This window comes from Ambystoma mexicanum, chromosome 4p (assembly GCF_040938575.1).
Source record: "Ambystoma mexicanum isolate Mex_15411 chromosome 4p, UKY_AmexF1_1, whole genome shotgun sequence".
Lineage (NCBI taxonomy): Eukaryota > Metazoa > Chordata > Amphibia > Caudata > Ambystomatidae > Ambystoma > Ambystoma mexicanum.
Genome location: NC_090927.1, coordinates 124,880,381 through 124,903,305, shown reverse-complemented (window position 1 = coordinate 124,903,305; position 22,925 = coordinate 124,880,381). Strand labels below are relative to the sequence as shown.

Sequence of the window (22,925 nt, the reverse complement as noted above, 5' to 3'; positions counted from 1 at the left end):
TCCACTCGCTTCTCTGCTGTCTCCCAGGAGGCCTGGGGATAGTGGAGCCAAAAATTAAACCAACAATGAAAAAGGGAGTTTAGGATTCTCCAGCATTGGATCTTTCATAGATTCAGATGCTTGAATATATTCCCTGTCGTCGGACCGCGAATCCTGATTTTAAATAATTATAAAAAAATTAAATATATACATTATTGCGATAGAAAATAAATGTTGATTGCCCATTGTGGCCTGTGAGCCATTCAATTGTGTAGTCCCTCCACCTCACTTTGGTCCTTTATGGCCCTAACCAATGAAGTGTCAGGGTTTAAGCTCCCTCCCACGAAAAAACGCAATCTACGAGCGGCACCGGCGATTAAGGTCCGTCAACGAAACGTAAAGCGTCCACAACGACGCTCCAAACCTTGTCGTCGACTAGTAAATCCTCGCCGAAATCGGCCACGAAGTAATCGTCGACGAAGGAATCCCATCACCTGTCCACGAAGCTCTCGTCGACTGAGAAGGAACATCAGCCGCCACAAATCCATCGTCGTTGACGAAGAAACCCTTGTCGACGAAGCAATCATCGACGAAAGCATAATCGACGACACCAATCATTTCCTCGTCGACAGAGAAAAGTAAATCCAAAACACTGTCCACGGATACCCCAGGCACAGCACCCAATGAAAGCGGTTTGAACAAGCCAATGGGCACGGCCCCTCACACACTTGAGGACCACAATCAACCAATAAGAGTTCAGTGAGATGAGAGCTTCTGGACATTATCCTGCAGGAAGAATTTGCGGACATCAAATTCATACCTGAACAGCCGATTCTCGCTCCCAAGGAGAATAGTCCTCCCTGGCAACTCACTACGGAGGAGCCCACGGATCCATATGACCCAGAACTCATGGCATCAATGCAAAGGATTATTGATGAATTCAATAGACGTCAGAGGCAAAGACATTGATCTTCACCGATGGAAAGATCTCCTCAGAGGGATATTTCACCTCTTCATAACGCACCAAGTAGCTCCCCTCCCAGGAGCAAACCTCATAAGAGAGCACGTTCACTGGAGCCTCCCTGTAGATCTAGGAGCAGGATGCTCAGTGCTTCGCTGCCAAAGGGGGTGGTCTCGGAGATCATCGCCTAGACCAAGGTCACCTATAAGAGACCCCATGGTAGTTCATCCACTGCATCGGTCTCAGACAGGCAAGAAGACCCTTTCAGAGACTTTTCTGACCCTGAAGAAGGGGAGATTACCCATGGGCCGGACACGCAAAGCGAGTGGGACGATTACATCGTAAAGAAACCTCGGAAGGACTCCCCCCCAGGAGAGACTTCACCACCCGATCTGGTATCTTTTCATAATATTATCGGTAAAGCGGCAGACCTTTTCAATTTGCAAGTCCCATCCGAGGATAAGAAATCGGTTCTTTATGATCATAGAGATACACAGAGGACATACACGGAGGACAATCACTACAATCCCTCTTGGATATGATATGGGACACTGGAGTCAAGGAGTTGGCTACACTATTGTCCACTCCTGCACTTGTATCAAGACCGGAGGAAAAGTATAAGGCACCTGACACGGCACCACTATGCCTAAGAGGGCACACTAAACCGGATTCAGTTATTACAGTTGCAGCCAGGATAAATTGGCTAATCCATCATCCCCCTTATCGGCTCCACCTGACAAAGAAGGGCGTAAATTAGAGGCCATGGGCAGGAAGGTGTCTTCGTCAGCTTCTCTGACCATGAGGGCTGGAAACGCTCTTGCCATGACAGCACGACTAGACCGTGAGCTATGGCTTTGCATGTCTAAATTGGCCAAGCACTTACCAGCAGAACTTCAGGAAGAAGCCACAGCAGAACTTCAGGAAGAAGCCCGAGCAATCATATCGGACGGTGAGGCTACTTCCGATCATATGATCGATGCAGCAGTGGACATGGCGGAATCAGGCTTCAGGCAAATGGCCCATGGTACAGTATTGAGGCCTGGATGAAGGCTATGAACTTTAGACCAGAAGTTCAGGCTCAAATATTAGACATGCCCTTCGATGGGAAAAACCTCTTTGGGAAGAAGCTGGACGACCATCTCAAGGGAATAAAGGCGGACACCGATACTGCATGATCCATCAGCTCTTAAAGATGAGGACCAAGATCATAGATCCTTTCAACCCTTTCGAGGTGAAGCATCAAATTAAAGGGGTTTCAGTCGCCCTTCCTACAGTCAGAAAACTCAGCGCAACACATTTCAAGACAGATACCATCAGTCAACAAGCAGATACATCCAAAGGGGGAGGCGTGGTGCTAACCAAGCCAAAACACAGAGCAAACAATTGACAAATCCGATCCTGGGCATTATGTCCTCATACCAAATTGCAGGCTTCACGAGAGACCCGTTCAAGAGACCCTGGACCGTCAATAGAAGCAAGCCTCCGGGTCATGGGCGGATACCATGTAGCTACCAGCAACTTTTCACAAGGCCCTTCGATGGTGGGGCTCATCTCAAAACCTGTTGCAAGGAATGCCTTTCCAAGCTCCGACGTCAACCCTTCTCCTCAGGACGGACGCATCATTATCGGGCTGGGGGGGGGGCCCACCTGGCAGAGCTGCAAACAAAGGGCACTTGGTCCACCCAAGAGTCCCAACTACATATCAATGTTCTGGAGCTCAGAGCTATACGGTGGGCACTGAAGTCCTTCCTACCGGTGCTAGCAGGGCAGGTGCTAACCATCCAAACAGACATGACCTCCATGCATTACACGAACAAACAAGGGGGCACGAGGTCTGAGAGGTTGTCTCAAGAAGCACAAAAGCTGTGGGCCTGGGCTTTACATCACAAGGTTCAGATCAAGGCAGAACATCTGCCGGGAGTGGACAATGTCTTGGCAGACAAGCTAAGCAGGGACTACACAGCATTCTACGAATGGGAGCTAGAAGAAGCAGAAGCCCAGTGGATATTTTGCGAATGGGGAAACCCGCAGATCGACCTCTTTGCCACCAAGGCCAACAGGAAATGCCACAGGTTTGCTTCCAGATATCCAGAACACCTCTCAATAGGGGACGCCTTTTCAGTGGAATGGACAAGGAAATTCCTTTATGCCTTCCCTCTGAACCCGCTCATAGCGACAGTACTTCGCAGACTGAAAGAACAGGCGTGCTCAATGATTCCAATAGCACCGGATTGGGCTTGCCAAATTTGGTACCCAACCCTGCGACACCTATCCCGATGGGCCCTGATTCGCCTCAAAGTTCATCAGAGCCTCTTAATGCAACAGAATCACGAGGTTCTCCATCCCGACCCAGCGAGCCCATCACTCAGGGCGTGGTTCCTGAGCAGTGAAAATTTATTTGAATCTTCCTGCAGAGTGCTGGGATATAATTGAGGCCTCTGGCCCCTTCCACTCGGATCACTTGCATTCGAAAATGGACTAGTTTCACCAAGTGGTGCGAAACTTCATCGATGAACCCTCTTCCAGCTTCGATCGAACAAGTACTACCTAACCTGTTGCATCTGGCCAAAGCAGGGCTCTCCCTTTCATCTATCAAGGTGCATCTATCTGTCCTATCGGCATACGTGACAAATCCAGGTCAAGTCTTTGCTCACCAAACCGGCGATCAAGATATTCCTGAAAGGATTGATGTGAACCTACCCACCAACACCAGTTCCTTCATGGAGCCTGAACACAGTCTTAGCAGCACTCATGGAACCACCGTATGAACCAATTCATAGGTGTGGCATGACATTTTTATCCTGGAAAGCAGCTTTCTTAGTAGCCATCAAGTCACCCAGGAGGATTAGTGAGTTGCAGGCTCTCTCGTAAGAACCTCCATTCACCTTGTTCCTTAAGGACCGCGTCATCCTAAGAACGCATCCTAAATTCCTACCCAAAGTTCTGTCAGAAATGACGCTTACTTAGCGCATCGTGCTTCCAACCTTTTTCTTGAATCACACATCTAATGCAGAGAGATCCTTACATTTACTGGATTTAGCAAGAGTTCTGAAATTTTTACATACAAAGAACTAAGGAATTCCGCTCCTCGAATAGACTTCATCGCACTTGCTCGCCGCACAAAAGGGCAGCATATTTAAAAGCAGAGCTTGGCACATTGGGTATCCCAATGTATCAGTCACTGTCACCAGGCTAAAGGCGATCCACTCGCCAGACCTCCTTCAGCTCACTCCACCAGAGGGAGAGCAGTTTTGGTTGCGTTTCATGCAGGAGTACCATTAAAGGACATCTGCAGAGCCACCACTTGGAGCACTCTGCATACTTTCGCCAAGCATTACGGTCTGGCAGAAGATACCAGCAAAGAATCAGCAGTGGGCCAAGCGGTGCTCCGCCATCTCTTTGCGTAAGGTAGGAGCTGGCTTCTCTTACCGCCTTCCCTAATAATGTAACATATTTAGTTGCTGTATAGTAAGGCGAATGGAAGGATCTGCAGAATATACATAGTTATAGGCATGTTTTAACTGCTTGGTATTATATTCAAGCATCTGAACCTATGAAAGAGCCAATGCTGGAGAAGTCTTACTTACCTGTAACTGCATTTCTCCAGCATTGGTATCTTTCATAGATTCGCATGCGCCCACCTGCCTCCCCTGAGAGGCTGCTCCTACGCCCAGCAGTCATCATACATGTAGTCTTCTACGGCTCAAAATCTGAAGATGGCTGCTTGGGGCGGAGCTTAAACCCTGCCACCTCATTGGTTAGTGCCATAAAGGACCAAAGTGAGGTGGAGGGACCACAATGGGCAATCTATATTCATTTTCTATGGAAATAATGTATTTATATTCAAGCATCTGAATCTATGAAAGATACCAATGCTGGAGAAATACAGTTCCAGGTAAGTAACTAAGAATGATCATTCATCTCAGTTCCAACAAAGGTCTTAAGAGTTCTTTTTTTTTTTTTAACCAATTTTTATTTTAATTTCAACCAAAAAACACACACAAATTATTTCCAATGACATTACAACTCCCCCACCCACTTCCCTCCTTACCCTCCCCCTCACTACAGGCCTACCCTGGTACGTGCACCATTGTTCACATACTTCCATCAATCTGTGAAGCAGCAGCAGCAGCTACTTGTACAGGGCTCTCTCCCTGTTCCTGGCTGTCATGTTCAGAGGCTGACAAATCTGCGATAAGCTGTCTCCATACTCCGATCTCACCACCCCCTTGTTCTTCCGTTTTGCTAGCTGCCACTTGCCACACTGCAGTCTCTGCATTATCCCATTTCAGCAAGTCCCTCCACCATACATGTGCTGCAGTTCTTGATTGTGCTTTTCATCCCATCGCTATTCTCGGTTTCGCCAGAATACATGCTAAATCTTTAAGTTTACTCACATGTTTAGCTTGTTTAGGTATAGGAAACGCTCCCAACAGGCAGGCTCCCAGAGTTTCCAAGTCTAGCGTAATGTCCACTTTTGCCAACAATTGTGCCACCTCCCTCCAAAACCTGCCAGTCTCCACACATGCCCAAAACCTATGCACCAGGTCTGCATCCACCTCCCCACGCTTCGGGCAAGCCTGCATACCTGTCTGGCTGAACCTGGCTATCCTGTTTGGGCTCAGGTATGCTCTACACTTTTTTTTTTTTTGGTATACTTTCGCTCTGTTCCATCCCTCATCTGAGACAGGTCCTCCTATATCTGCTTCCCACTTATGCTTTAACTGGTCAACCCCCCCACCTACCTTTTGACATTAATAATTCGTATATACGTGACACTTCATGCCCTCCTTCTGACACATAAAATGCTTCCATTACCTCATCTGGCTGTAAGGCGACGTTCCGCTCTGGCCATCTCTGTTTCAGGCCTCTCAATCTGGCATGCGTGATGTATTGACCTTTATACAATCTGGTGTCTGCTAATAGTTCCTCAAATGATTGGGGTTTCCCATCCTTAAGTATATCTCCCACTGTAGCTACTCCCAATGGTTCCCAGTTCTTACGGACATTCCTCCTTGTCTGATCATCCTCCCCCTCTAGCGCCACCAACGGTATTTGTGGGGAATATAGTGCTTCACTCCCCAGCCACTTTTGGGCTCTGCACCAAATGTTACACCCGAGGCGCAACAGTAGGTGCTCACTTCGTATATACACGTCTGGTAGCCATATCACTTCTCTCAGGAAAAAAGGAGCACCAGCTGTCCCCAATAGCCGTAGTTCCGGCGTTTGTTCATCTGACAGCCACTTAGCTACAAATTGTAGTTGACTAGCCATAAAGTACCCCTCAAAATTAGGTAGCTTAATGCCCCCATGTTCATATGTATTCTGAAGTTCCCACAATGCTACTCTATTCCTTGTGTTATGCCATATGACGCTCCTGCACGTACTATGTAATTTACTGAAGAAACCCTTCGGAATTGCAAATGGGACATTAGCAAAATAATGTAGGAGTCTCGGAAGCACCACCAGCTTCAGCAGAGCCACCCTCCCCATAATGGACAGCGGTAGCTTTGCCCAAAAGGACATGCTTTTCTCAATTTTACTCACTGCCTCAACCTTATTAAGCTTGTGTTCTTCTGAGAGTTTATGTTGAGTCTATTCCCAGGTATCTAAATGTTACCACCTCCCACTTTATTGGCAGCACTGGCAGACTATCCATGGGTCTTCCTTTATACCCCCCAAGGGATATAGGCTACATTTTTGGGGGTTCGCCGTTATCCCAGACATTAAGGCATATTGCTGCAGCTCTTCCAGGACATATTGCACGTTTTCTTCCGGGTAGTTCAGGTACAAGAGCAGGTCATCGGCATACAATGAGATGAGATGTCTTCTGTCTGATGTGCTTATCCCCACCTCCCCAAATTCTGCCCATAGATTGATTGCTAACGGCTCCAACGCTAATATAAAGAGCATCGGAGGCCACAGGCATCCTTGTCTCGTTACTCTATTCAGTAGCCTTTGCTCGGAGATGCCTTCACTCTCGCCATAGGAGCCGTATATAATAGCCTCACCCTCACCATACCAAATCCCTCCAGAACCACCAATAGCCTGGGCCATTTAACAGTTTGAACGCCTTATCAGCCTCAAGTGATACCACTGCTACTTCATGTGCCTCCTTGTTAGTGGGATCTATTCTATGATACAACCGTCTCAAGTTATTAATATTCCTATGTGGGACATATCCCGTCTGATCCGGGTGGATTAGCTTGCCTATCACTGGTTTTAGCCACACTGCCATCGCAGCCGTAAGAATCTTCCCATCCTGATTCAGTAGGGACAGAGGGCCTATATGATCCACGTTCTGTCTCTGGTTTATTAGGTTTGAGAAGGGGGGATACTAATTGATTCCTGTAATGAACAGGGTAACGTACCTCTTTCCAATGCTTCATTCAACATTGCTAGTAGCGGGGGAAGAATATCCACTCTGTATTCTTTATAAAATTCACTGGGTTGCCCATTCGCCCCTGGGACTTTGCTAGTTGGCAGTTCTTTAATCACATTTTGTACCTCCTCGATCATTATCGGTGCTTCTAACTTCTCTCTCTCTTCATCAGACAGTTTGGGGAGATTTATCTCTGTTAGTGCTTCTTGTATATCCACCACTTCCTCCTCCGTAACCTCCTTGTGCAAGACCTTATAATACTCCAAAAAACACTTGTTTACTCCCTTCTGGGTGCTTCTCAGTTTGTCCCCCCCCCACCCCTCCACCTCCCTCTTACTGCACAAATAGGTTGTCTTGCAGTTTCACTTTTATACAGCCAGAAGGTCTTAGTGGTTGGGGGCAAGGGAGAGAGAAGGTGACTGGTGCACCCTTCTGAGGTGTTCCTGTCCCCTAAGGGGGTGGTCCCCTCCAGAAGGATCCTGCTTTCCCTGTGCCTTGGGGTTTAAGTATAATGGGCTTACCTCTCTAGAGCCAAATGCGGTAGCTCCCCCTTGGTGAGAGGTGACAATCAACTTGGAATCGTCACATAATGCACAAACAATTCTTCCACTTGTTACCATTTTACACATCTGATATGGTACTCGCGTGTTTCCACACATGCAATGATTGCACAAAATATTTCTGTTAATCAAACCCAAATGTGGACCTTTTTTAAATCTGTGTTCGTGGCCACATTTGTCCAAATGACTCCAGCAATGATGGCAACAAAGCTGGAGAATGGGATACGCACATTCTGGGGAGGGAGGGACACGTGAAAGTCAGGCATTTGCTACAGGCGCATCCTGTTTTAGTTCTGTGTGGCTTTCAGTGCTATGTGCATTTCTATATTTTTGGAGGGGAAATAACAAAGTATGCCGGTATTGCAAGCATATTTACTGGCCAAATTGCTGGCAATTCACATATTGTACAATCTGTAATGGAAATTCTAAACTTTTGTTTCCTGCTGGTATGGTTTTCTTTTATACTTGACTGCAGTTCTGCCTCTAGGCTATCATTACTCATCATGGATATTGACACCATCCTCACCCAAGCAGAAAATAAGCAGCATGGGTTTGACCCTTCTGGTGTACTTCACTGATAGTTGCATATCTGCTGATTGGCAGGGCAACAGGTGGACAGCCTTTGCTTTTCATTGACTGTAAGTGCAGATTAAAACCTTTGCAGTTTACCGTTGTCTTTGCCATAGCAGTTGGTTAATGAAAACCCTTTGAGCCCTTTTTTGCCTTTCATCCTCTACTTGGGCAAAATAAGATGAAAATAAACTATTTTTATTATGTTGGACACAACTATATCAGTCTTCAAATTATGCATTAATGTCTGTAGCTGAGTCCGCTTTCAAATTTTAAGGCAGCTGGAGTCCCTCGAGGTGATGTGGCTTTGCTCTGTTGTCTGGCGATTCATTGGAAAGGGAACATTTATAATTTCACAATTTGGCTGTGTAACTAGAAAATTGTAACTTGGTTGAAGTATCTAATTTGGTGTAGCATGGCATACAATTATATGATGTCAGTTATCAAGTATAAGGTTTTTTTTGGTACTTTCTCCATTTCTTTTTTTAACACATACTTTTCTAAATTCAATTTTACAGCTGGATTTGGCTGACCTTCAGGCAGAATTGACTAAAAGCCAGAACATGTTTCCTGAAAACCCATCTGTGTGGGCAAAGGATCTTGCAGGATACTTAAACTTTAAACTACAAGCTCCCAAGAGTGACCCTACGCTCAGCCAGCACACGCATGGTCAGTAATCACAAGTTGGAAAGCCAGGTATCTCTCATTGGTGTAGCATGACTGCATTGATTTTTATGTCGTCCTTGTTAACATCTTGTGTAATCCTGTCCTGTGTACCAGTTCTAATCTGCAAGGGCATTGGCCGTGAAAGGGACAGATTGGGTAGCATTGTCACGATGCATCAGAATGTTGTGGATGTTTCAAAAGGATAGGTTAGTGTTAGGTAAGAATTGATGCAGTCCCACTGTGAGAAACTACACAACACTTAACTGCATGGTATTAGTTAACCCACCTTTTGGTATAGGTCTGTACTACACAAGTTGGTAGTGTGACTGAGCAGCCAGGCCTATCTCAAGAGGGGTAAATGTGAGCTGTAGAACTGTACAAATGAAATGCGTAAATGCAAGTAGCCAAGTTACTTGCACTCAAGGTTTCTGTTAAGAATAGTTATTTATTTAACATCGATTTTTAAATAAGTGTTCTTTAAAAAGGCAATTCATGTAACACTACATATACTTTAAAATTATTTTTCAGAATCAAAACCGGTCAGTGGATAATCTTTGATAATCTGCTTCTACACAATTCTTACACCCTGAGGTGACTTCAATCACAAGGATAGTAATGGCTTTTATGTATCACACTGCTTCTACTTTGCAGATTCTGAGTTCGCAGAAAGGCAATGTTTATGGAAGGAAAAGGTTACAGGTTCTTGGTATATGAGCACAACTAAATCTTCTAATTAAGTCTAGACAAGCCTTTCCCAGCAGTAACAGTTCACAACAGGCTACCACCTATGAGGGGCAAACAATAGCAGAGTCAATTGACTAGAAGAGTCTTTGGGGAGCCAGGACAGCCAAAGTCAATTCGAACATAGTCTATGGAGCGGAGTCCCTTCTTAAATCAGAAAAAGTCTTGCACAAAGTTAGTTTGTAGAAAATCACTTGTAAAGTCACATGCTGTTAAATCTCTGAAAAGAGAGTTGGAATAAACTCTTAAAAGTAAGCCACTGCAATTCCCAGCTGAGAAAAGCACAGCTAAAAGACCATGACGCAAGTATCCCAAGTCTAAACAGTACCTCCTGGTTCGAAAAAGAGTGGCCTAGCTGGATTCTGTCTTGCTACAACGGTGCAGACCCCGTGTACCGGAGTCCCGGTCGTGGGGACAAGGATGTCTGGAGTACTCCGAAGGCGGTACTTGGGAGGTTGTCGGCAGCTACGGGTTCTTTTCGGTTCAGCAGCACTTTGCGGTTTACTGCGCTTGGTAAACGGCACCGTCGCTGATCTCGTATACCGGTTGGGCATCCTTCACTCCTTGGGTCCTGCACTCTGGTGAGGGGACTTGAGCTCTACTAGTCCTGCTTCTGGAGGGTCCTTGGTAGACTCCTGGAGCTTCTAGCCGGATTTCAGACGTTTCACTCGACTACGGATTACTCGACCCCTGGCACTCGGTTCTTGCAGCAATGAAGTACAGCCAGTCGGGGAAGATGGTCCAGTGGAGTTCGTCTAGGGGTTAGTTGGTCCCACTAACCCAAGGGGAGAAGTAATCCGTTCCAGAGCTTCTCTGTCGAATTGAAAAAGGAGTTTCAGCACAGCAGAAGGGCTTCACCGGACAAGTCAAAAGTCCAGGAGGATGCAGCAAGCTTCGTTCACGGTTTCTTCGTCGGGTCTTTCGACTCTGCTTCTTGTCCCAAAACCCTTGCCTTTTTAAGCAGGTTTCTCCGATTCATGCACAGCTTAGGCTTTCACACAGCAGGGTGGCTGTCCTGTAAGTTTGGAATGCTGTTCTGAATAGTTTTTATTGAAGGTATTTAATTTCCGTTTCCATAGCAGTTGGGGTTTTTGAGATCCTGTCCCTATGTTTAATCTCCTTGTTTGCAAATGTAGAATACTGTTAAATTGTCTTTTGGCCCTGTGCCACTTTCACAAAACCGACTAGGATAGAGGGACATACTGCAGATAGACAGGCTTTTAAATGTTGGCCAACATGGAAAATAACAAATGGTATATAGTTTTAGGAATTAGGCCTCAAATATTGATTCAATTAATACTCTTAAAATTGGTATTTCGTGCTGGACAGTAAACCACCCATGCTACTATATCTCGGAAGAAAATTCCCAGTACTGTCTGCACCTCTCTAGTCCACACTACAGCAAATTATAATACTATAAACGATTCATAATCAAATGTGTTGTGAATCATGCTTTTAGCTTTAATGTAGTTGCATCATCTTCACTAACTAGTGGGCAGACAACAATGGCCAGTGCATTTCGGACTGTTGAGGTTCTTCCTCAGGACAATGTTGGACAACACAAGATCATGCATAATATAATCTGTGATGATAATAATGCCACCTATGTGTAGTGTCTTCTGTGTGTTCTTCCTTCGTGCTGACAGAGTTCGCTGAGACCAGTGGAGCTATGGCAGCTTCCAGGCACTGATTCGTTCTTGCTTTGTGGAGGCTTGAACACTTGCAGTAACTAGAACTACTCTGACCTTTCCAGTCCTGGTGCTATCCGAGGGCCTTACTGATGGGCCTCCTTCAGTCAAAGCAGTCAATGACCCTTATTGAAGAATGAATGGCGATGGTGTCAACAGTTCCCTACTTTTGAGGCAGGAATGAGCTGTAGTGAAAATGCAAGACCAATGGTTAGTTGGTTTGTGACATTTGGTCAGAGGGCTGTGGCAATGAACACTTCTTGGCCCCTCTACAGAAGGAGTGTGAAGCTGGGGTTTTGAAACGTGCAACAGTTCTTGCTCTGGTGGTTTTCTCTGCTTACCTAAATTGTTATATACTGTGATAATCAGGATAAACGACTCCTAACAGGCCCTGGACATAATGTGGTGCATGTTGGCCTCTAGAACCTCCTAGTGATTGCTCTCACTCCGAGGGGCAAGTATTCTTTTCACTTCAATGGCACTCTTTAACTCTCGGACTACCCTGTTATTTGTGACCCTCTTTCCTCCATTCACTCCCTGTTCTCTTCCACCTGCATGTGAGTAAGCCCCAATAGGAACTTCCTTGATGCGAGTCTGGGCCACACATAGGACGCTTGATGATGTCGGGTCCACAACTAGGCACTCTGCACCAGGAGCTTCTAGAGGTCATGACCTGGCAGAGTACTAGTTCTTGATCGTAGGGACATTCTGGCAGCAAGTGGACCAGGCAGGTAGTCTATGCTGGCATTGCCTCTTATTTATTTTCTTTCCTTCCTAGCCTTTAAAAACAGCACTCTGTGGTCCTGGGTGTGTCATATAATCTATGGGGCAGTATTTGTAAGCTCTTATGGCTGTTACTACTGCAGTAGTACTGGGTATCTCTGAGCACAGGGTTCAGCTTCACTTTAGGTGATCTTTACTACACAGCAGAACACTTGAGTCTGCAAGGGGTTGGACAGCTTCCTTTTAAAATGCAAGGGCATCAACTGGGTTACTGAGGCCCGCCCATTATCCTCTGCACCCACAGTGCTTTGGGTAGAACGGGGCTCACCTCTGGCTATTGCTGATCTTCTTCTTTTTTTTTGTTCTTTAGCTTTGGAATTCTGAACTGCCTGAATAACTGCCTCCAACGCGTACAAGGCTTTCCCCCTCTGATGGTCTCTTGTTGCATCACTTCTCTCTTGGAGCGTTGTCCTTGTTGTGCATTTCCTTCCCCTGAGTTTTATTATATGGCTTGGGATTGAACAAATTCGACCATAATATCTGGGATTTGTTACCTCTTGCCTTCTCTCCTGTGGGATTGGCCCTCCCTGGTGGCATATTTTGGTTCTTGTTTGTTTCCCATTTGTTACCATTTTTTACCTTCCTCTCTTCTTAATTGGTTATCTCTAAAACCCTGGCCTGCCATTTTGAAGTCTGTTGGAATAGTTCCCGGCATCACGTGGCTCAGAGCGGTGCTGTTGTAGTCTGATGCTTTCCATTTTAGTTGCTAACATTTGGGTTTGTCCCTGTTGGAGGAAGGACTGTATGACCTAGGCCAGGGCCTGCAACCTTTGGCTTCCCAGATATTTTGGACTGCAACTGCCATCAGGCATAGCTAGCATAGTCCATGGTGATGGATCATAGGAGGGGTCCTAATACAACGCATCTGGAGTGTTGCAGAAACCTGGCCCAAGCTTATATGCTCTACTCTGAAGCTGCCACAGTGAATTGGGAGCAAGGCTGCTGATAATAAATGATGCTCTTACTAGGGGAGCGATTGCCAGTATGTGTACCTTTTCTCTTTTTGTTTTGCATTACCAATGCCTTTGCCATCGAGTTTCAATAAAATTTGCTCTCCCATCCGCACGTTCAAGTGTTGGGAGTCCTCGGGTTTTGCTCTGTGAGCTGATCTACATTTTTCACACCTTTTCTGTAAAAAGTTCAATTGTCAAACAAGAGCCTGTGTACGCTTGTTCTACATCGGCTGATGAGCGGGGATCTGTTTGTGAGTGAATTTCAACGCCCCTCCAGGGCAAGAATCGTCAGTTTCACCCAAGATTCCAGAATGTCATCAGGCACACTCCGCACACCGGACCATGTCGGAGGAGAAGGGAAGCTCCATTTTCAAGCTCTGCTCCAGCTGCGGAATGTGTTTGTAGAGGACAAACACCTCCAGTGCTTCTACTGTCTCCATCCGGATCACAGGGAAACAGATTGCGAAATCTACTTTGGGTTCTCCAAATGAACTGTGAAGGATAGTCACAGGCTGCCGGCATGGCTCAGCGCCAAGGTCTCTGCCCTGTGCGGAAAGCAGGGCCATGCCTCACCCAGGACTGGCCGGTCCGAAGAGCAGGCTTCTAATTCCTTTGAGGGTGCTCCATCCGTGGGGGCCCAATACAAGGTCAAGCACCGCAAGTCCGTTTCCGTCAGGGGTGCCGCGCAAGCAGGACCCGCGAGGGGCAGGGCACGCTCATCTTCACCATCTGCCTCCATCTCCATCCATCGCTCCAGCTCTCCTTGAAGAGGAAATCGGCTAACCCGGCAAAGCTGTGGGAAAAGGCGACCAACCTACACCAGAAGGCCCAGGTGAAGTCGTCGATGGAGTTCGTGGCGGCCGCCCTCTCGAAGGCAAAGGGGGATGGCCCAGCCAAGGTTGCCCCGGCAGTGCCCAGAGTATCCCTGCCCCAGAGACTGGAGGCATCGGTCAAGCCAGTGGAGAGGATACTGGAGAAGAGTATGCCATCCCTGAGCCCGAATCTAACTCCTCGGGATCCAAAACGAGAGTTCGGGAGGGTGGGGGGGGGGAAGAGGAGCCCTCAACTGTACTCCAGGGCACAGATATTTCTTCCTCGGACGAGGAGGGCCAGGCGTCCGTACACACGATCCAGGGGGACGCCGACAGTGAAATTCCCGATGGGAATGACAGAGGTAACGACGGCGGACCTACCGACGATGTGGGGCACCAGTAAGCCTACCGCCCGACTCCTCGGAGGGGTGCATCGCTGGACATCCCCTCGACCCGGCACACCCTGGTGTCGGAGATTCAGAAACAGATGCTGACTACACTGCCGGCCCCGGACCGACCTACGGCGAAAAAGAGGAAGCGGCACCCTACGCCACCACTGCATCAACTGCCACATGTGCCCGCCCCACCTCCCCCTAGGGACACGGGGACGGACATGGATGACATGGCCACAGCGGGCAGTTCGCAAGGGATTCTCCCCAGGACGAGGTGGGGTTGTTCCATGGCATGCTCGCCAGAGCGTCCGAAGAGACCATGAAGGAATGTTTCCTATACCAACGGCGCGAGGCCAAGAGGCAGACCATCTTGGCGGTGCCTCTCCTGGACAACGTTTGGGACGAGGGCCTAGCTTTGAGAAATCCAGCCAAGAGGGATAGGCTGGAGAAAAAGTACCAGGTGCCGGAGTCTGCGCCCAAGTGCCTACGTTTGCAGCCTTCCCTGGATTCAGTGTTTTTGGTGCAGCAAGAAAGACGTAGTCTACCCCCTTGCCTTCAACTGCCGTTCCTCTGGATAGCGAGGGGAAGAAGTTAGATGCCATGGGAAGAAAAGTGATCTACTCAGTGGCATCGGCGGTCAAGGTGGCCAATGCACTAGCAATCCTGGCCCGGTACAACAGGGCGCTTTGGTATAGGATGGCCCCTATGCTGAAGTTCACACCCGACGACCAGTGGGTGGAGCCGCTTTCCATCCTCCAGGAGGGGGAGGTGGCTTCGGACCATGCCATCACAGTGGCCCTGTACATTTCTGACACAGGGTTCTGACAGATGGGGGAACAATATCTGCCTCTGTCGCCGTGGCTGGCTGAAAGCCACCAACTTCCGTCAGGAGGTCCAGATGAGGGTGCTGGACTTGCCCTTCGATGGGGGACAACCTCTTAGTGAAGGCCGACGAGTAGTTGCAGGCCATTTAGACTGACAGAGACGGACCGAGACCTGGGCACTCTTCAACGACACCGCCCTTCCTTTCGTGCCTCCGGTAGGATGTCCGGCAAATCGTTGTAAGGTTTTGGTGGAGGGTCTTCTTCGTACCGTCATCCCTCCCTGTCCGTGACCAAGGAGACCTACAGAGGCTGTTAAGGCTTTCGGTGGAGGTGGCTGACTCCATCGCTCCCAAGGCAGCACGCACGCCACGAAAGATTGTAACTCTCGCCCACCGACACACTCTTGAGTTCCAGCAAAAGTGTTAGCGAATACCTCTGTTGGCCCGGCAAGAGCAGCACATCCCTCAGCTCCTGCAGGGAGGTACGGGCCATGATACGTAAAGGGGTAATGGAGCTGGTTCCAAAGCGACTCCAGGGCTCTGAGTCTACTCCAGATACTTCTTGGTAAAGAAGACGACCGGGGGCTGGAGGCCCATTCTAGACCTGCAATGTCTCAGCAAATACCTCAAGTCACAAAAATTCAGGATGGTCACGTTGCAGCAAGTGCTCTGCCAATTGGAGGAAGGTGACTTCTTGACGTCGCTGGATCTGCAGGACGCATACTTCCACGCTCCCATTCACGAGAAGCATGTAACGTTCCTGCGCTTTGTGGTACAGGAAAGGCACTACCAGTTCAATGCTCTCCCCTTTGGACTGAAATCACCACCCAGGGTGTTTACGAAGTGCCTAGCACCAGGGGCGGCCCATCTACATCTCAGAGGAATGTATGCGTATACGTGTCTCGACAACCGGCTCACCTATGCAAACTCAAGGGAGACGGCCATAGACAACATGGAGATGAATGTCCGGCTGCTGTCTGGGGTTCTCCCATCAACTATCCAAAGTCCTGCTTGATACCATCCCAGAACGCGCTGTTGGATAGCGGCCCTGCTGGGCAAGGTGCAACGGCTGTTGTCACTGAAGACCGCCACAGTGCGGACCATCAAGTCACTGCCCGGCATGATGTCATTGTGCATCTACCTGATCCAACTTTGCAGGATGCGGATGCGCCCCATGCAGAAGTCCCTGGACGCTCGCGGGATGGTGTCCAGGAGCTTCGCAGACCGGATTACCCTCGTCGAGGAGTACCGTAGAGCGATAAGGTGGTGGGGCGTACGCTACAACATCACCGGGGCACAGGATTTCAGAGCCCCCCCATACCAGGAGAGTCACCACGGTTGCTTCCCTGGAGGGCTGAGAGCCCACACCGGACATCTCGCCAGAGGCCTGTGGCTGTCGGAGGAGAGGGATCTCCACATCAATATCCTGGAGCGGCGGGCTGTGTTCTGGGCCCTTAAGTCATTCCTTCCTTCCCTCAAGGGCAAAGTGGTAAGGGTCTTCATGGACAACACCACCACCACGATGTTCTACATCAGGAAGCAGGGGGGGCACCAGATCCCGATTGTTCTCCAGAGTGGCGCATGACTTTGGGCACTGGGCCATCGCCCAAGAGATGTTCCTCATCCCCTTTCACCTGGCGGGAGTTAAGAACACCATCGCCGACTCCCTCAGCAGGGAGCTTGGGCGCCTGCCATGAGTGGGTACTTCGACAGGATCAAGTGGACCACCACGTCCTCAAGTTGGGCAGACCCCAATCTGTTTGCAACGGTGACTAATTCCGTGGAGCATGGGGGACGCCTTTTCCTTCCCATGGGAAGGCCTGTTACTGGACGCGTTCCCTCCATTGCCGCTCCTGCTGCGACAACTCGATCAACTGAAACTGTGCAGATGCAAGATGATCCTTGTCGCAGCCTTTCAACGTCACCGCCGGTCAAGCTGCCAGTGGTCGTGGTTCTGCTCACCAGAGAAGGAGGCGCAATCCTGCATCATGACCCAGGGTCCCTGAACCTGCGGGATCCTGCAGCCATAGAGTTCCGAGGGTATGAGTTGCCAGCGGACTGCAGGGAGGTCCTTGCCAAGGCCAGACCGTCATCAACTAAGTGCTACGGGCACAAGTGGAAGCGCTTCGCGACCTGGTGCCGGATGCAGAAGAACAATCCTCCGACGGCCCCGCAGATTTTTCTGTACTTGTTGTCCTTGGCCAAGGTGGGGCTGCCGCACGCCTCTATCAAGGTGCATCTGGCGGCTATCTCCCGCTACACTGGCTCTCCAGGACAGTCTTCTCTTTGGTCCCACTGTCTCGTCAAGGAGTTCCTCAAAGGGCTGTTTCGATCGTTCCTGCTGGTGAAAGCGCCTTCCCCGGCGTGGGAACTCCACGTGGTACTGATGAGGCTCATGGGGTTGGGGGGGCTTTCGAGCCTATGCATCAGGCCACTCTCGTTCCTCTCATGGAAGACTGCTTTCCTCGTGGCCATCACCTCTGCATCCAGGGCCTATCCTGCAAACAGCCTTATCTGACTTCTCTCGACACAAGGGTGGTGCTGCAAACGCACCCCAATTTCATGCCATCAGTTGGAATTCCACCTCAACAAGCCCTTGGTGTTGCCTGTGTTCTTTCCAAAATCTTCGTCGCCGGCTGAAAGGGCTTTGAACTTGCTGGATGTGGCTTGTGCTTTGAAGTTCTACGTGGCACGCACAAAGTTTTCCAGAAGACGTCTCAACTATTCGTGAACTTTGGTCTTCTGAACCATGGTAAGGCCTTGTCCAAGGCTTCCATCTCCATGTGGCTCTCTGGCTACAGCCCGGCCGCCCGAGAGCACGTTCCACCAGAACGATTGCTGCAACAACAGCGTTTCTGTCTTGTGTGCCCCTGCTGGACATCTGCAGGGCTGCTACATGGAGGTCCACACACACCTTCACAAGATTGTACTGCGTCAACAGGGATTCCAGAGTGCAGGGTCGGCCAAACAGTCCTACACAACCTGGTCGCTCGAAGGTGAGCCTGTTCCGGAGGTAAGAGTAATTGCTACTGTTGAGCCTTGCCACCTCCTGTGGTTGTGTAATGTTATACTGCTATGTATTCTTTATTCATGAGCATGTGAATCCATGCCAGACCCCATGCTGGAGAAGGAACAAGTTACTTACCTGTAACTGTTGTTCTCCAGCATGGATTCACATGCAAACCCTCCCGTCGTCCCCTCTGCGTCTCTTCTTGGTCATGCTGCCACTTTACGTGCTTTTGAATCGCCATTCAAAATTGGTGTGCAGCCAATGATCTTGGTTTAAATGCCAACAAGACTGAAATCCTCCTTGGTACACCCTCTCCATACTTCCCCCCTCACTCTCTGGCCGGCCTCCCTTGGCCCTCATCCTGCCCCTACCTGCAAAGCTAAAAACCTCTGGGTCATCTTTGACGCCACACTTTCCTTCTTTGCACACATCTGACGTCTTTAAAAAGACAAACTTCTTACTGCACCTCCTTGGAGATAATCTTCCTTTACTCTCCTTCCCTCAGAAGCTCACAGTCTCTAAAGCTCTGATTCTCTCTAGGTTGGACTACTGTAACAGCCTCTTTCTAAATCTACCTGCCTCACTCTCCGCTCTCTACAACTAATCCAGAACAGGACTGCGAGACTTGTCCTTGGCCTCAAGCCGTGATCGTATCTCTCCAGCTCTGAAATCCATTCATTGACTCCCAGTGGATGCAAGGATTACATTTTTAAAACCCTTTGCATTGCCCACAAGACTTTCTGGGGCCTGGGTCCAAAATACCTTCAACTATCCCTCTGTAAATACCTCCCCTCTCGAGCCCTTCGCTCCTCTACCTCTAACTCCCTCAGGGTCAGTCGTTTTTCAAAGAAACGAGCTTGGGTAGATCTGTCTTCGGCTGGGCCTCCCTTTGGACCTGCCTCCCTGCCACCTTATGTTAAGTATCTGTTCATTACGTGCAGATAGCCCGCAGGCATCAGGGCGCGGGAACCAAGACCAATAACACATTGTTCTCTTCTTTGAGTTAGATTGGAAGCTGGGGAGGTCTGTCTGCTCTGCTCTACTCATTGGAATAGTGCAATTTTAAGCAGTTTTCTGAACCTCTGGTAGTTCACTTCTTGCTGTAACGCCATCGGCATTTTCTTCCAGTGGTCTACTGCTTTCACCGGGAAGGATTTACCTTGCCCGGTTGCACGCTTGGCACCGGGTATATTCAAGGTGCCTCTATCAGATGATCTTAGGCATCTTCCGGGTGTAAAAAAGGGAGAATTGTTTTTTGAAATGGCTCGGGGCCTCTCCATATAAGCATCTATGGATTATTGTCATAGCCTTAAAGTTAACTCTATCCTCCACTCTCAACCAGTGGAGTGCTTTTCTCCCTGTTGTCACATGTTCTCTATTTTTTTATATATATATTTTTTTTTAACTCTGTTTATTGAATTTTTTAACCACATAACATAGAGAAACGTACATGAATAAGACATGAATCAGCAGTGTACACGTTGAAGGCAATTATCCATAGCAACAGGGCCTGTAGGGCCGAGGACCGCAAGACAACAGGACATGGCAGGCAAACAATGCTAGCAGCGTTGCCGGTGTGCCCCCACCCGCGGGGCTCAATGAGCGTCTAGCCATTTACCCCATATTTTTTTGAATTTGCGGGGACAGCCCCTTGCATTATAAATCCGGCGCTCTAAGGTAGCGCACCTGTCCAACTCATTGCTCCAACAGTTCAGGCTCAATGGTCGGCAGATCCCCAATTGGCCGCAATAAGTCTTTTGCCTGCCCCCAATGCAATTGCCAAGAACATTTTTTCATATTTGGACAGGTCTACTTCACCCCCAATGCCCAAGAGTATCATCTTGGAGTCCCTAGGGATTGGTGTCACCACAGCGGCAGAGATTGTGTTGACACAGCCCACCTAGAAGGCCTGTATTGCTTGACAGTCCCATATCATATGGTAGAAGGTGGCGGGTTCAATATTGCAACGGACACATGTCCCGTCTTCTATTTCCCCCCCCATCTGGCCATTGCAGTGCGTGAGTGGTATGAACGATGGAGAATCCTCAGCTGTATTCGTCTGAGCTTGGATTCTATTCCAATTTCTCTTGGGGACATTAACGCCTCCACCCAATCTTCAGGCTCCAGGGGGCCCAGATCCCTTTCCCACTTTGCCCTTAGCCCGTTGAGTTGTGTAGCCCCGAATGAGTTAAGGGCCTGATAGAGAGTGAAAGTGACCCTAGAGGAGATGTGCTGTGGAAGGATATTGGTCTCAATGGGAGAACAGGGAGGTACGACCGTAGTGTCGGGGAATTGGGTGCGGATGGCATGGGACAGTTGTGCATGCCGAAACCGGTCCATGGGTGCCAGGTCGAATTGTTCGCGCATGGTCTCGAAGCTCAGAAGGCGGCCCTCTTGTATCACGTGTGCTAATGTATGTATTCCTTTTGCCAGCCAGTGACCGAAGGAGCCCATTTTCACTAGTTCCGGGAGGAGCGCATTGTGCCATATGGGTTGTGACAGTGTTGGCTGTTCTTCCCAGCCAATTAGTTTGTGTGCGGCCCGCCATGCGCGCCGGATGTGGTGGGTCATTTTGGGTAGCATCGGGAGTTGATCGTGGGTGGTTTAGAGGATTTGGAGCGGTGTTAGCGAGACATGGTCTCCAGCTCTATTTGGGTGTGTCGAAGTGTGGGATCTGCGTGGATCCAGTCATTCACCACCCCTATCTGTGTGGCCAGGTAATAGGTGCGTATGCAGGGTAAACCGATGCCTCCCTCCCACACCGATCTCTGGAGCGTAGCAAGGGCAATCCTGGATTGTTTCCCACCCCATAGCAGTGTGCAGAGGTTCTTGTCAATGAGTGCGAATGTTTCTCCGGGGATGGGGAATGGGGCATTTTGGAGGACATACAATAGTCTGCTCGGCCCATTAGCGATAGGGGAAGAGATTGCCAATGGGGGGTGTCTCTGTTGAACCGCTCTGACAGGTTGTATATTAAGCCGGGGGAACTCATCGAGCGTCGGGTCAAGCCGTATACCCAGGTATTTGAGTTCCCTGATAGAGACGTGATATGGGCAGGTCTCCGGGATCGCCGATTCGCCACCCTGGATCGGGAAGAAGATGGTTTTGGCCTCATTAACCTTCAGGCCTGCAAAGTACTGATATTCCCTGAGTATGCGGGAGACCACCGGGCATGAGATACTTGGGTTACTGAGGTATAAGAGCAGGTCGTCCGCATAGAGCGAAAGACGGTCTTCTCCCCCTCCCGGCCAGGCGAAACCAGTCCAGTTGGTGTTAGCTCTGAGCTCAATCGCTAGCGGCTCGATGGCAAGGAGGAAGAGGAGTGGAGACAGCGGGCATCCCTGTCTCGTGCCCCGACCCAGGGGGAAAGGTTTGGAGGACCTGCCGTTCACCCTCACCGTGGCTTCCGGGGATGCATATAAAAGTTTTACCCAAGATATAAATGTCTGCCCCAGATTCATCCTAGCCATGATCTCCCACAAAGCATCCCACCCCACGGAGTCAAAAGCTTTTTCGAAGTCCACCGCCAGGAGGGCGAGTGGGGCTGGTATTTCCTTTGCCCTGGACAGTGCCAATTGGACTCTGCGTAGGTTCATCCGAGTTGATTTGTTGGGCATAAAACCGCATTGGTCCGGGTGGACGAGGGTCTCGATCACTTGCAGCAGTCTGTAAGCGAGTGTTTTGGCAAGAACCTTCGCTTCGCCATTGATCAAGGATATCGGACGATAGGAGGCGCATTCCTCCGGGGGTTTCCCAGGCTTATGTATGACAACTATGCATGCCTTCCTGAGGTCTGGGGGAAGGGCTCCTAATTCCTTGCTGCGTAGAAACATGCGGTGCATGTGGACAGGTAACATGCCTCCAAGGCACTTCCACGTTTCAGTTGGGAACCCGTTAGGGCCCGGAGTTTTCCCGGGTTGGAGTTGCGCCAGTGCTTCTTGTACCTCGGTGTCAGTGATGTCCGCATTTAGGAGATCAGATTGGTACTGCGGGAGTATCGGAATCTCGATGTGGTCGAGGTAACGAGAGGGTTCAACTGATGGATTCCCGATGGGTGGGGTATAGAGATTTTTATAATAGGTGGCGAATGCCTTGACGACATCCGAGTCTTCTGTCAACAGTGTCCCATCCGGCGATCTGATTGCCCTTACGTGTCCCCTGCTTTGCTCGCGTCTCTCCAACCAGGCCAGTGTCTTGTTAGCTTTGTCGCCCCCTTCGTATATTTGGCTCCGGACTAATTGGTGGGCAGTTTGTGCGTTGTCTAGGGACAGGTTACTGAGGGCGTCCTGCGCCGTGAGCATCGCTTCCTTTTGTTTCTTGGGTGTTTTGTATAAGGATTTGTCGCTCACACTCCAGGACGCGTGTTTCTGCTTCCCTGATCTTCTGGACTTGGCGTTGTTGGTAGGCGGAAACCGTGGAAATAACCTCCCCTCGTAGGACTGTTTTGTATGCCTCCCAGATCGAGATCGGGCAGTCCATCGAGCCCTCATTAATTTCGAAGTATTCCGTTGTCCTCTTTTCTAGCTCCTCCGCAATTTCAGGGAGACGGAGATGGTATGTATTTAGGCGCCAATTACGATCCGGGCTACAGGAGGATTTTTTGAG

The 22,925-nt window shown here is 49.2% G+C and overlaps 1 protein-coding gene across 1 annotated transcript in view; it reads left to right on the top strand.

The window, feature by feature from the left end:
* Positions 1 to 22,925, top strand: part of TMEM214 (transmembrane protein 214) — a 656,291-nt gene that overhangs the window by 94,618 nt on the left and 538,748 nt on the right. Inside the window, exon 3 of the mRNA XM_069605536.1 lies at positions 8,971 to 9,121. Within this exon, the coding sequence (XP_069461637.1) occupies positions 8,971 to 9,121 (151 nt within the window). The remainder of the gene's footprint in view (positions 1 to 8,970; positions 9,122 to 22,925) is intronic.